Source organism: Haliotis rufescens, unplaced genomic scaffold, assembly GCF_023055435.1.
Source record: "Haliotis rufescens isolate VD_foot unplaced genomic scaffold, xgHalRufe1.0.p SCAF_2, whole genome shotgun sequence".
Classification (NCBI taxonomy): domain Eukaryota; kingdom Metazoa; phylum Mollusca; class Gastropoda; order Lepetellida; family Haliotidae; genus Haliotis; species Haliotis rufescens.
In genome coordinates, this window is record NW_025963890.1 from 41220080 (window position 1) to 41235246 (window position 15167).

A 15167-nucleotide genomic window follows, 5' to 3' on the forward strand; every position below is an offset into this window, starting at 1 on the left:
TCAGACACAGCAGCCACTACTCACATCAGACTCAGCAGCCACTACTCACATCAGACACAGCAGCCACTACTCACATCAGACACAGCAGCCACTACTCACATCAGACACAGCAGCCACTACTCACAGCGGACTCAGCAGCTATTACTCACAGCAGACACAGCAGCCACTACTCACATCAGACACAGCAGCCACTACTCACATCAGACTCAGCAGCCACTACTCACATCAGACACAGCAGCCACTACTCACATCAGCCACAGCAGCCACTACTCACATCAGACTCAGCAGCCACTACTCACATCAGACACAGCAGCCACTACTCACATCAGACTCAGCAGCCACTACTCACATCAGACACAGCAGCCACTACTCACAGCAGACTCAGCAGCTATTACTCACATCAGACACAGCAGCCACTACTCACATCAGACACAGCAGCTATTACTCACATCAGACACAGCACCTATTACTCACATCAGACACAGCACCTATTACTCACATCAGACACAGCAGCTATTACTCACATCAGACACAGCAGCCGCTAATCACATCAGACACAGCAGCCACTACTCACATCAGACACAGCAGCCACTACTCACATCAGACACAGCAGCCACTACTCACAGCAGACACAGCAGCCACTACTCACATCAGACACAGCAGCCACTACTCACAGCAGACACAGCAGCCACTAATCACATCAGACACAGCAGCCACTAATCACATTAGACACAGCAGCCACTACTCACATCAGACACAGCAGCCACTACTCACATCAGACACAGCATCCACTACTCACATCAGACACAGCAGCCACTGCTCACATCAGACACAGCAGCCACTGCTCACATCAGACACAGCAGCCACTACTCACATCAGACACAGCAGCTATTACTCACATCTCAGACACAGGCCTTTTAGATTTCCTGTTACTGGATCGATGTTCAATGGTGTTGGCCACATCATCATATACTTCTTGCTCTTCGGGTGCCTGGATGTAGTTGCCAACATCATCATACAACTCCTCATTGGCATTTTCTGTAAATACAAGCGCAAGACAACATTTTATCATTAACAGGCACAGTTTCGTAGCATAGAGGATGATTCTTATTTCTTTACATGACAACATCCATTGTTTTAGAAACTGACATATTTGGATCTTTTCACTGAGCTGATGTTCCTGTCCCATCTGATGGAATGAGTGAGTGAGTGAGCCCGGTTTAACGCCGATTTTTAACAGTATTCCATTTATATCACGGCATGTCAGCTTAATGTGGGAGGAAAGCTCGATGTGATGCATGTCGCAGACGTTAACCACTTCGGTGAAACCCACAAGCACAGGTATGGTGCTGACAAACGTAGAAACAAAATCGGGATTCGAACAGACAATCATAGGTTTCTAGCGTGCCCAAGGGACGCAACTCTGCACAGCGAATCGCGGCGCCTTAGGCAACTGGGACACCCGTGTCCCCTCTACAACATAGAATTTGAACTGATGGACCACATAGATCCAGATATAGAATGACCACTTTTCATACTTACTATATTCGTCGAAAGCTTTTATGTATTCTGCTATAATATCCTTCACATTTGAGCCAAGTAGCTTGAGTGGTTTGATTGGTTTGAGGTCAGTGGTAATTATTGATGACTTTGGCAACTTTTCATACTTTTTACCATCGCCATTCCGTATCACAATAGTCTTTGACTGTGTTACATGCTTAGGAATGTTGGAAGAGGGGCTCTTTGGTGTATTTCCAGGAGAGAATGGAGACGTTACATCTGGTGATCGTTGACGTGGATGATTGAAAGTGATTTGTTTGGGAGTCGTATCCCCCGTACTTGTACGGCGTAATAACGCCTTTGGATCGAACTTCTGCCCCGAATCAGACTCTGATGATTTGGTTGTGGGTGAGGATGGTGATGTAGGTTTTGTAGCAGTCCCATTGACGGGCTTCTCCTCAATGGTCACCTCAGGTGAAGGACTCGTACCTCCAAATTTACCCGGAATGTTAACTTTGTTGCTTTGTCTTTTCCATGCAGGAACATTGGTGACATTTTGGTTTTGGTCGGTTTCTGGTTGAGAGTCTTTGCCCGTTGTTGGGGTCGGTTTCTTCCAAGCTGGTGTTGTCTTCTCCGGTCCAGATGGAGGTCTTTTCCAAGAAGGAGTGGTTGTGTGAGGGGCTGTCTTGTTTTCATCAGCCTTGTCGGATGTTGGTGTTGGTTTCTTCCATGAAGGAGTTGTCACAGTCTTGCTTGGTTCACTCTTATCCTTGTCCGAAGATGTCGGTGTTGGTTTTTTCCATGAAGGAGTTGTCACAGGCTTGCTTGGTTCATTCTTATCCTTGTCAACAGAAGTTGGCGTTGGTTTCTTCCATGAAGGAGTTGTCACAGTCTTGCTAGGTTCACTCTTATCCGCCACAGAAGTTGGCGTTGGTTTCTTCCATGCCGGGGGTGCCTTGTTGGCAGGTGAAGGTTCAGGGGATTTTGGTGGGGCAGGTTTCTTCCAGGAAGGAGTCCCCCCATTGCTGCCTCCTTGACCAGACTCCTCTCGCATGGCATGAAATTTGGCAAGCGCTGGCGACATGGGTTTACTACCCACGGTTGGTTTAGGACCAAACATGGCTATCTTGTCTTTCACTCCCAATACTTTGATATTTGTGATTGACGTCCCATCATCATAGATTTCTTCATCATTTACATCACCCTGTGAAATGGAAAACACACATACAATACAATTACACTGGATTCATTTAGTAGCGTGAATGTTGGGGATTTCCCTCTACATCATCACATGTTCTTAGCAATAGCGGGGGCACGGGTGGCCCAGTCGTCTTAGGCGCCGCAATTCGCTGTGCAGAGTTGCGTCCCTTGGGCATGCCAGAAACCTATGATTGTGGGTTCGAATCCCAATTCGCCCCGATTATGTTTCTAGGTTTGTCAGCACCATACCCATGCTCGTGGGTTTCACCGAAGTGCCAAACGTCTGAGACCTGCATCACTTCGGGCTTTCCTCCCACATTAAGCTGACACGCCGTGATATAACTGGAAAACTGTTAAAAGCGGCATTAAACCCAACTCACTCACTCACTCTTAGCAATAGCTCTGTCATCATGACAAAGATCTGTCTAAACGACCCCCGCAAATTAATCAAGTTGAAAATGAAAATGTTCCATGTCTTTGAGATCTAGCATAGCAGTGTTAAAGAGTGAGTGAGTGATTTGGGTTTAACGCCGCTTTTAACAGTATTCCAGTTACATCATGGCATGACAGCTTAATATGGGAGTAAAGCCCGAAGTGATGTCGGTCTCAGACGTTTACCACTTCCGTGAAACCAACAAGCACGGGTATGGTGACGACAAACCTAGAAACATAATCGGGGCGAACTGGGAATCGAACCCACAATCATAGGTTTCTGGCGTGCCCAAGGGACGCAACTCTGCAAAGCGAATCTCGGTGCCTTAGACGACTGGGCCACCCGTGCCCACTAGTGTTAAAGAGAGTGAGTGAGTGAGTTGTGTTTTACACTGCATTTAGCAATATTCCAGCTATGCCATACAAAGTGTTTTCATGTTGGTATTTGAACCTGTTTTTACAACATGAAGAGTGAACTAAAGACCTCTGTAAATCTTTCAAAACATTTAATGGTAGACATGTGGCAAACATTTCCAAATTTGGCGCATCAATGATAAAAATGATGTCCAATGCAATTCCCTATTTTGACTTGTACCGTATGCTCCAATGCTTTTTCAGGTGAACAAGACCGCCTCCGTGGTCTAGTGGTAGAGCGTCCGCATTCTCAACTGATACCTTACACTATTGTCTCTGACAGCAAATGTATTGACAAAAGTGATTTAGAGTCTCTATATCAAGTTCTCCATTCTTTTTCAATGTTGATATCACGACTCCAAGGTCATATATCTCACAGCATATTTCTTAACTGATACCTTACACTATTGTCTCTGATAGCAAATGTATTACCTAATGTGATTTAGAGTCTCTATATCAAGATCCCTGGATCTACCAGCCATGTTCCTGAATATATCCACATCCTCTGAGCACAACCCTAAATGTTCAAGGTCCACGTGGCTGGTTATAGCTACATTGAACATTGAACAGCATTCTGTTCTAGACAAAGCCAGTCTATCAGGATGTATGGCAAATATGACCAGGAAAACTGGAAGAATCAACAGTATCTATGAATTAGTGATAACAAGCTTCCTCATCCAGTTCATCTGTAGATGATAATGTCAGATTGTTTGCTCGTTTGCTTGTTTTTAACGCAACACTATATATGGGAAACAATGCCATCTTCATTATTGCGTTATTAGTTTGTTTGTCTGTTGTTTAAGGTCGCACTTTGCAATAGTCCAACTATATGACAGCGGTCTGTAAATAGCCAAATCTGGATCAGGCAATCCAGGGATTGACATCATGAGCATCGATCTTCGAAATTTTGAAACCATGACATGCATCAACCAAGTTGCCTCCTACAACACATGGGTTGCTGAAGACCAATTCTAACCTGGATGATGACTTCAAGGGGGATGCTGTCAGATTCAGACCAAATGTCTTTGCTAGATTGAGCTGATATAGACTAAAGTTAATATTTGCTCAATATTATCAGGCAAGACGACTTTCTAGTCCATTTCTATCCCAGGGAATGAACAAGAGAGATTACAAAAGTCAATTCACATTTATTTCATAAAAACTCCGCACTCAGCAATATTCCAGCTATATGACGGTCTGTAGTGAGTGAGTGAGTATGGTTTTACGCCGCTTTTAGTAATTTTCCAGCAATATCTCGGCGGGGGACACCAGAAATGGGCTTCACACATTGTACCCATGTCGGGAATCGAACCCGGATCTTCGGCGTGACGAGCGAACGCTTTTACCACTAGGCTACCCGACTATGACGGTCTGTAAATAATAGAGTCTGGACCAGACAATCCTGTGATTGAAAATATGCACATCGATCCACGCAATTTGGAATGATGACATGCATCAACAAAGTCAGCGAGCCTGACCACCCGATCCCGTTAGTCACCATTTACGGCAAACATGGGTTGCTGAAGACCTATATTCTACCCCTATTCTACCCTGGATCTTCACGGGTCACGCCAATGATGACTATGACCTGTCATGACCACTACTCCTGCAATATCAAGATACAGAAGCTCGCCATCATGACCATAAGTGGATGCTTCACACTTGAAATGTATCAGCAAGCTCACGAAGGAGCACATTCCATCCCGATCTACGATCTGATCGCCAGCATCTGTTTAATTCCAAAATCATGCAGGATCAATTTTGGGGATCACTCCTTTGCCAAAGCTGGACCAGTACTATCTTCCGGTTCATCTCCAGTGTTAGACTTGCACAAGTCTCTAAGGCAATAATCATTAGATTAAATCATAATTTCTAGACTATCTAATAATAAGAGCAAGTTGTCCCTATAGGAGACTGGAGTCTACTGTCCACATATCTAGATGACTATTAGGAAGATAGAAATTACAACACATCCATGGACTTTTCTTTCAGTACAGCCTTGGAGCAAGGCTACTCCGGTGTATTCAAGCCATATCTCCCTTTGAGACAGGTAAAGACTCACTTCTTGGGACAATCCACTGAACTATATGTCAGAGTTGTTCTCTACTTAGCGTCTTTGAGCGGTTATCACTGACTGGAGACGCCAGCACTCAATGAATATTATTATTGTTATTAGGGCTCCAAGCCTGAAAGACTGTAGAGCCCTATTGTAATCGTTCTGTTTATTATTATTATTGTTATCTTTTATCATTTTTATTACTTGAGTGACAATGTCCTTTGCGTCATCATGATTCTTAAACATCAAAATATTAACCTTGAAAATATGAAGTCGATCAAAGCATTACCCATAAATTAATATTATGGGGACCCCCTCCGTGGTCTAGTGGTAGAGCGTCCGCCCAAGAGCGGAAGGTCCGGGGTTCGATCCCCGGCCGCGTCATACCAAAAGACGTTAAAAGATGGTACTTGTTGTTACCCTGTCTGGAGCTCGGCATTAAGGGGCTAAAACAAGGACTGGTCGGCTCGGAGTCAGTATACTGTGTCTGAGTGGGGTATTCATGGTATCTCAGTGAGCTAGCACTATAAATCAGCATCAGTCCGGACTAGTACAAGCAGCCACACAAACACACACACGTACATGCACGTCGCTATAAAAGTGCAATAATCTTGGACGCGACATTAAACCCTATTTCCCCTCACCTAATATTATGGGTGCTTCGCTCATTAAATAGAAATCACTTACCAATATATGGTGTATCAAACTGCCATTTTATAATCTATTTTTGATTTGTTGATGTAGTCTTGTTATCACACCCAGAACTCAATTAATCAACATAATTAGAACCTCGGGCAATTAACGAAAGGGAAGTCACAGAAAAGCTTACTGGGAGAAACCATCCTGGATTAGTGTGTGTCAGGCTCTCCTTTGAAGGAGTATATTCCTGACAACTAAACATATGTTCTCAGACCCATGTATCAATCAGAGGTTTAATTAATATGCATAATACGTTTTTAATCCGTATGATCTCACTTACTCTTCATCAGCAAAACTGCAGTAACTGCAGATTTTATCATGGAATGTTATTTTTGGAGTGCTAATAAAATGCATAAAAATAAGATTTTTAGAAATGGAGAGCATCCCCCTCTCTTTCTAAATTACACCCTGACAAACCTTACTTGGTGTAAAGGGTTTAGCATGCAGGCTAAATGTTTCCTTAAGATTGATATTATCATCATGAAAAATACATTTGAAGTACCATATTCGACGTAATAAGCACCCAGGGCGCTCTCAAAACTAGAAATAGGGGTCTCTTATTAGAATGTTAAAGATAAATTTTGTGGTTTTTGCTGACAGCCTGAAATGTTTATATTCGACAGATATATTTTTCCAGAATTTAATTGCCAATAATAAAGGGTGCATATAACACACAAGTGCGTATTATATGCGAATAGGGGTCGGAAGGGGTGCTAATTGGGATTGTTCACTAGCCAATATATTAGCAAATTTCGCCGTGGGCGCTTATTAGAGCGGGGCGCTTATTACGTCGAATACGGTAGTTTGATAAGGGCCGAGAAGTCACTTAAAGAATGTCAGGTTGCCAAAGTTAATCCATACTATACAGCAAAATTTCATGCATCACGGGGGTGGTGGGGTAGCCTTGTGGTTAAAGCGTTCGCTCGTCACGCCGAAGACCTGGGTTCGATTTCCCACATGGGTAAGATGTGTGAAGCCCCTTTCTGGTGTCCCCCGCCGTGATATTGCTGGAATGTTGCTAAAAGCGGCGTAAAACAATACTCACTCACTCACTCATGTATCACGGCTATAGAACTAATTCACCATCCTAACATATATTCAAAATGTCCTCTAAAATAGAATTTTCCACTAATGTGTTCATTTGAAACACCAGACCCCATCGATCATAGAGGTTTTGAAAAGACAACAAACATTAGCAAATAATCAAACAAACAACCTTACAAAGCATATTTTTGACAGATTTTTCTCCGTACTACTTATAAATTAGGGTTGCAACGAATACACTATGAGGCGAAAATGACATGTATCACAAATTTTGGGTAACGAATACATTATTATTATTATCAGTATCATTATCATTATCATTATTATTATTATGCACTTATCCAGGTACTGTATCTGCTCAAATGTGACCAGTGACCACATTCATAACAGCCAAATTAAATATATAAGAAAGTTGTCTTTGAAGAAATCTTTGTATGCATATAATAAGTTCTCATGGATATTTTTAGGTACAGGGTATGTAAATGCACATGACCACAAAACCATGTTTTGCAAAAGATTACCGAATAGGCAAGTAACAGCCCTATCATATAGAAGTCTCAACTTCAAGTGCACGACAAGTAGGCAGTGAACAATGCTCTTGTATGTCAATATCCTCTCCATCACAGAGCGACACGCCATTGTTCATATTACTTCCTGGTCTGAAGGAGGATGTTATGTTGAAGTATAGATTCAAATGGCCACCTAGGTCAATGCGCAATAAATGCAGCACCAGCAACACGATATATACTTTTATTACCACACGTGACTCTGTCTAAGTTTAGGCAGGCTTTGTGAAAGGATTCATAGATTGTCGTGCACTTCACACATACGGACAAGGATGTTTAAGTGGGGGCCAAGGAATCAAGAATGTTTGGAGTTGACCTGCGACAGACTACATGAATTGTTTCAATGAAATATTGACAGCATTCCACTTATACAGCCATTAGGGAAACATTTGATTTGATAATAAGAGGTACTTTATAACGTTAAGAGGTACTTAATATGTGAAAAGGTCCACACAAAAAATTGATGTCGTGTTGGATGCCGTGATAATTTTAGAAGTGCCGTATTCGAAGTAATAAGCGCCCAGGGTGCTCTCAAAATCAGAAATAGGGGGCTCTTATTAGAATGTTATTTTGGTGAAAGAAACAGAGTTGAAAGATAAATTATGTGGTTTATGCTGACAGCCTGAAATGGTTTATGTACGACAGATATATTTTTCCAGAATTAAATGCCCATAATTAAGGGTGCATATAACACATGAGTGTGTATTATACGCAAATAAATAAGTCTTGTGTACATTGATCAATCAGAAGGGGTGCTAATTGGGATTGTTCACTAGCAAATGTCGCCATGGGCGCTTATTAGAGCATGGCGCTTATTACGTCGAATACACTATATTTAAAGATGATAGGTGGGCGTGGCTTGGGCTGCATCTTTGGGCTGAACACTGTCACTGATTTCATATTGTTGTCTACATTTTTGTGTGTTAATGATGACACAAGCAGTCTGTGTTATTAGAATTATAAAAGAAAAAAACAACAGTTTCACAGCCCTCAAACTTGCGATGAAACGGCCACCAATCCGACCTAAATTTCAATTTGTCAACTCACTAAAATTCAGTGAGTGAGTATGGTTTTTAAGCCGCTTTTAGCAATATTCCAGAAATATCACGACGAGGGACACCAGAAATGGGCTTCACACATTGTACCCACGTCAGGAATCGAACCCGGATCTTTGGCGTGACAAGCAAACGCTTTAACCACTAGGCTACCCGACCGCCCCCCAGCCAAAATATAACTCCATAATTCCAGCCTAGTTTGGCAAGGGTGGAAACTGGACTTTTACAGTCAGTTGCCTCGGGAAGATCCAGGATATTTATTGTAACAGAAAGAAGATATAACACACTGAATATCGTTGTCAAGGTAGTTGCAGTTAGAAATGTTTTACAATAACACAGTAATGAAGATGGTACTGTTGCTCATGAAATGAATTACTTGTAACGCAATAATGAAGGGGCACTGTTGCTAACGTGTACGAACAAGGAGCTCCATGTAAATATATCAAACAAAGTGAAAGCATGACACGCTTGAAGGAGACACATCCGCGCCAGCAACAATGGTGTAGATTTCAGTCAATCATATCACATCCTGTCATCCAGAGTTTCATTTGAATCTCACTTGACGTCTGCCAAACACTTTCAGCCCTCAACCACTCACATAGCTTGTGACAGTGTCACATACAACACATTTGTTAGTAATGAGATCTTTCTAATTTATGGAAACTGAAAATCAACTTGAAATGTTCATCGTTTATATGATCTGCTTTCCTTCTGTTAAAGTTTCACCTCCAGGCCCCCTTGATTGTGCCACACTCAACAATACTTCAGCGTCATGGACCAAACAAGCTTGGGACATGAATGAGTGAGTGAGTTGGGTTTAACACTGCTTTAAACAGTAATTGTGTTCCTGTGAAGATCCGGGGTTCAATAGGTCTTCAGCAACCCATGCTTGCCATAAAAGGCGACTATGCTTGTCGTAAAAGGCAACTAACGGGATCGGGTGGTCAGGCTCGCTGACTTGGTTGATGCATGTCATCGATCCCATTTGAGTGGATCGATGTTCATGATGTCAATCACTGGATTGTGTGGTCCAGACTTGATTATTTACAGACCACCGTCATATAGCTGGAATATTGCTAAGTGCGGCGTAAAACAACAAACCAAACCAAAACTAGTATATCACAGCGTGTCAGCTTGATGTGCAATGAAAACCCCAAATGATGTAGTCTTACATTGTTTTGTGAAACCCACGAGCATGGGTATGGTGCTGCCAATTCCCTGAAGTGATTCTGTCTCGTTTTTGACTGCGCTTAGCCTAATACCCAAAATATCGATATCCCAATTTGAACTTCTATTTCATTACAACTATCATGTAATTTATATAGTAAGAATGTAAGGGAGAAGTTGGATGATTTTCCGTTTTCGAGTCTGTAATCTCCAACCAATCTGATTATACAAACAACAAAGTAAATTCATCTGGAAAACATGGTCAGTCGTAAACCTTCTCAAAATGAACTATGATGGCATTCCCAAAGACATAAACAAAAGTATGAACGTTACTGTTAATGACAATCTACTGCTGAGGTTTGTCCCTCTGTTTATGGTCTCTGACGATGAAAACTCAAAATGATGTTTTGGTTCCTGTAATGCCAAAGGGAAACAACTCTGTGTTGAGTAGTTGTAAGGCTAGCAAAATTTTGTTAAGTCATGTGCAGTAGAGAACCGTCGTGGACATCCAGTGAGAGCATATAGCAACGATTACACTTGTAAATATGGGAATAAACTTGGCCTGTGACTCATGTCATGATTGGGATATGATCACATCTTAATCTTAATCTTAATCAGTGGCCACCCGACCCGAGTAACAGAGTTACTCGTCCCAGCCCTTGACAAAAAGTTTCCACAAACAAACATATGCAGGTTAAAACCTGTCTACAAATGTTTAGATAGTTAGTCATACATGCTTTTACACCAGGCTTTATGTAACATTGGGGCATTGTGCCGACAAAACCTGACAGGGGACAATTGAATAATGAACCCACCTTTCAATAAAAAACATGCTGGGTAGCATTTAGCATGCTTAGATAAATCAAAGTTACATTTTTTTACAGTGATGTGTGTGTATCAATATGGCATGGATATGTGGTTTCAAATTACGTGGAGTTAGATATGAGGTTCAGATATCAGGGTTCACATTTGAGGGTTCACATATAAAGGTTCAGACATGTGGGTTCAGATATGAAGGTTCAAATATGAGGGTTCAAATTTGAGGGTTCAGATATGAGGGTTCAGACATGATGGTTCAGATATAAGAGTTCAAATATGAGGGTTCACATTTGAGGTTTTACATATCAGGGTTCAGATATGTTGGGAATGCAGCATCAGAATCCACTGTGGAAATCAGATTATCTGCATGTCAGTATGCACTGATACATGTCAGTGCACTACGTGTATTCACAATATGAGAGATGAGAGAGCCTAGTGGTCAGAGCATTTCCTGCTCACACAGTAGACGCTGCTTCAAGTCCCCAAATGGAGACAATGGTGTTTCCCATTGTTACCTCATTTGAATGTAAAGAGACTCACCTAACAAAGAAGTTAAAAAGTCACAAGTGAATGAATGGCATTAAATACAACTGACATCAGCCTATAGGTCATTATATTACTGTCAATTTGTGACATGATGAACACCATGAACATCATGAACATCATGAACATCATGAAACATGGATGTCTTCTAGTAATGCATGTCATATAACTACAATTGACCAATAAAAAAATGAGAATTACTAAAATGCACATGTGCAAATATCAGACGTTATTACGCTCGATTTTTCTCCTCTGTTTGGAAATATTGCAGTGTACCCCCTACTCGAAGTCTCAAGTCCTAGCTGTAAAAAAGAAATATTTTGCAAACATACATTCATAATGCATGGGAAATCCAAACAAGAGGCCGGGGTGAGTATGATTAAATCAATCCTTTCTCTAAGAATCATTCTGCGTTTATCAACATGTATTTTAATGACATACTGGAAAAACTACTTCCCTAATTTCCGTTTTCATAGAGACATAATCTCTTTTGACATGTGCTTAATGAACCACTGGGTTATAGATGATGTGGGATGGGGAAGCAGGAAGATAACTAGACGAAGCCACCACACACTCAGCTGAGACCCAGACAACAAGAAATGAAGAACAGATCAAGTTTGGGATGAATCAAGGACAAACTATCTCAAATATTGTTCTAATATTTTTCAACTCTACAGCAAATAACTGCCTTTTTCTGCGTGAATGCATAACACAGAGCATAAACATATTTGACAAGAGACTCTAAACAGCCTTTCTCCAAGACATCGATGCAGGCATAACTCTCTGCCCATAATCCATCTGTATATATCTGTTCATCATCCATCCATCCATTTGTCTGTCTGCCCATCATTCATCCATCCATCTGTCCATCCATCCATTTCTCTACATCCATCATCCACCCATTCTCCGCATCTTTCTAGCCATCCATCCAACCTTCCGTACATCACCATCTAACATCCACCAATCCATTGTCCATCCATACCCCATCCATTTGTCATCCATCCCTTGATCATTCTGCCACCTGTCCATCATCCATCCATCTATCTGCCCATTCATCCATCTTCCACCTGCCCATCATCCATCCATCTATCTGCCCATCCATTCATCTTCCACCTGCCCATCATCCATCCATCTATCTGCCCATCCATTCATCTTCCACCTGCCCATCATCCATCCATCTATCTGCCCATTCATCCATCTTCCACCTGCCCATCATCCATCCATCTATCTGCCCATTCATCCTTCTTCCACCTGCCCATCATCCATCCATCTATCTGCCCATCCATTCATCTTCCATCTGCCCATCATCCATCCATCTATCTGCCCATTCATCCTTCTTCCACCTGCCCATCATCCATCCATCTATCTGCCCATCCATTCATCTTCCATCTGCCCATCATCCATCCATCTATCTGCCCATTCATCCATCTTCCACCTGCCCATCATCCATCACTCTATCTGCCCATTCATCCTTCTTCCACCTGCCAATCATCCATCCATCTACCTGCCCATCATCCATCCATCTATCTGCCCATTCATCCTTCTTCCACCTGTCCATCGTCCACCCATCTATCTCCATAAATCCTTCTGTCCATGCATTAGTTTGTCTATTCATCCATCAACCAATCCATTCATCTGTATGTCCATCAATTCAGCTGCAGCAACTTACCTACAGTAGAAGAGCTGGGTCTACTGAGGCGCAGTGAGTGTTACAGTGGTATGTATTAGCCTGATGTATTGTGTGGCTAGATCACAACTGAGTATGCTATATATCCTGTATCCAACAGTCTCATGCTGTATGATAGATGTCATGTTACAGTAAGTTTGAATAAAACATTTCTCAAATGACAAATGTTTTTACACTGACAATAAATTTCTCATAAACCCTGGATACCATGTCAAGTGTATGACATAACACAGCACAACATGAGATATGAGGGTGTTGGTAACTATAGCACAACAAACAGTGACGAGTCGGGGCAAGCAAGGGTTTAGTTAGTTCGTTAGTTAGTAACAAGCAAGGTTGGAAGGATTTGGTGTGGGCAGGGTTCTGACAGTGGATGTGTCAAGTCCATGTGGCGCAGTCACAAACTCATGGCGAGCTGAATCACTGTGTCATATGCCATTTATATCTCCGGTTCATTGGAAATAGACTCTTCTGTTGCACATCCCTGTCGTAAAATGTGGTGTTGATGTAGCAGGACGTGAAGTCATCCCACAGATGACATCCTTTCCTTGTCAGCTAGTCCTGCACCATGACCGTGGAATATATTTATTTTATGAAAATAAATAATCTAGAAATGCATACAAAAGTCTAGCCAGCTCAAGCTAGCTCTATCTGAAATCAGCATAGGGAATTTTTTTTATTTATTACGTTTATTTATATTATATATTCATATATTGTGTAATATAAGATTTCAGAGACTAAATGTTAGTCTACTTGTCAGCTTGCTGACGGGTTAACCTCTTTGGTCATGTGGACAAGGCGTCCGACCTCGGATCAGAAGGTCCGTGGTTCGAATCCTAGTCCTAGAAATTTTATGGCCGCTACATTGACACCAAAGTTTCTTCAGTTGTTTTGCTTGAAAAGATGAAGATTACTGTCAATGATGAGTTACTAGGCAGTCAGTGTTACACATAGTATTTGTTTGTTTGTCTAACACCCCACTCAGCAATATCCCAGCCACATGACAGCAGTCTGTAAACAAGGGCAAGAGTTAGCGTGGCTCACTAATACCCCCGACCCGCCTAGTGTGTCAGTAGTTTCAATTAAATAATGGATAGGGTTAGGGTTTGAAAAATTCATAAAAAAATGGAAAATTAATAAAAACCTTTTTTTTCGTTTGACTGCACCCCTCCATATGACACAGATTATATGTACTAAGTTTGAGATGAATCCACTGAACAGTTTAAGAGAAATCGCGTGGACAGAGTTGGTATAACTATATATATAAAAGGTCAGAGGTATAATAATCAAGACTGAACCAGACAATCCAGTGATTGAAACATGAGCATTGATCCACACAATTTTAATATGATGACATACATCAACCAAGTCAGCCAACCTGACCACCCTATCCCGTTAGTCGCCTCTTTCAACAAGCATAGTCGCCTTTTACGGCAATAATGGGTTGCTGAGGAGCTATTCTACCTCGAGTCTTCACGGGTCGATACATCCAGTAACAAGGTTGTCATATGATACATCTGGTGACCTGATACATTGAGTTGATACAAAAGGGCATTCACATGACAAATATCTATCAGCACAGGGCTCGAAATATATGCCACATTCCAACCCAAAGATTGAAGATGTAGTTATAATCACTGCAATGTTACAGCCCTGTGTAGTCATACAGGTCACTAATGTAGCGGCCATAAACTTTCCGATCACCATGATGGGATCTGAACCACGGATCTCAAGACACCTTGTCCACACGATCAAAGAGGTTAACCCCATGAGAAAACTCACATAGTAAGGATGTCATCTATGGGATGACTCCAAGACGTGCTTCTATGGGATGACTCCAAGACGTGCTTCTGTGGGATGACTCAAAAATGTGCTATACTGACGTGACTAAAAGCCTTGATTACTGGAAATCCTCCACAGTTTCATGACGCCTTTTTTATCACGATACAAAACACCAGCCACTGTACCTGACAGTCTAACCTTGA

The 15167-nt window shown here is 41.8% G+C and overlaps 1 protein-coding gene across 13 annotated transcripts in view; it reads right to left on the reverse strand.

Moving 5' to 3' along the window:
• LOC124114498 (calponin homology domain-containing protein DDB_G0272472-like) overlaps positions 1–15167 on the reverse strand; it is an 88203-nt gene that overhangs the window by 27987 nt on the left and 45049 nt on the right. For all 13 annotated transcript variants that reach the window (XR_006857862.2, XR_006857861.2, XM_046475095.2 and 10 more), the window contains exons 2-3: positions 1543–2704; positions 900–1038 (exon numbers count right to left, since the gene is read on the reverse strand). Coding sequence is in view for 11 of the 13 variants with exons in the window: in XM_046475095.2 (XP_046331051.1) it covers positions 900–1038; positions 1543–2704 (1301 nt within the window). In the remaining 2 variants the exon portion in view is untranslated. The remainder of the gene's footprint in view (positions 1–899; positions 1039–1542; positions 2705–15167) is intronic.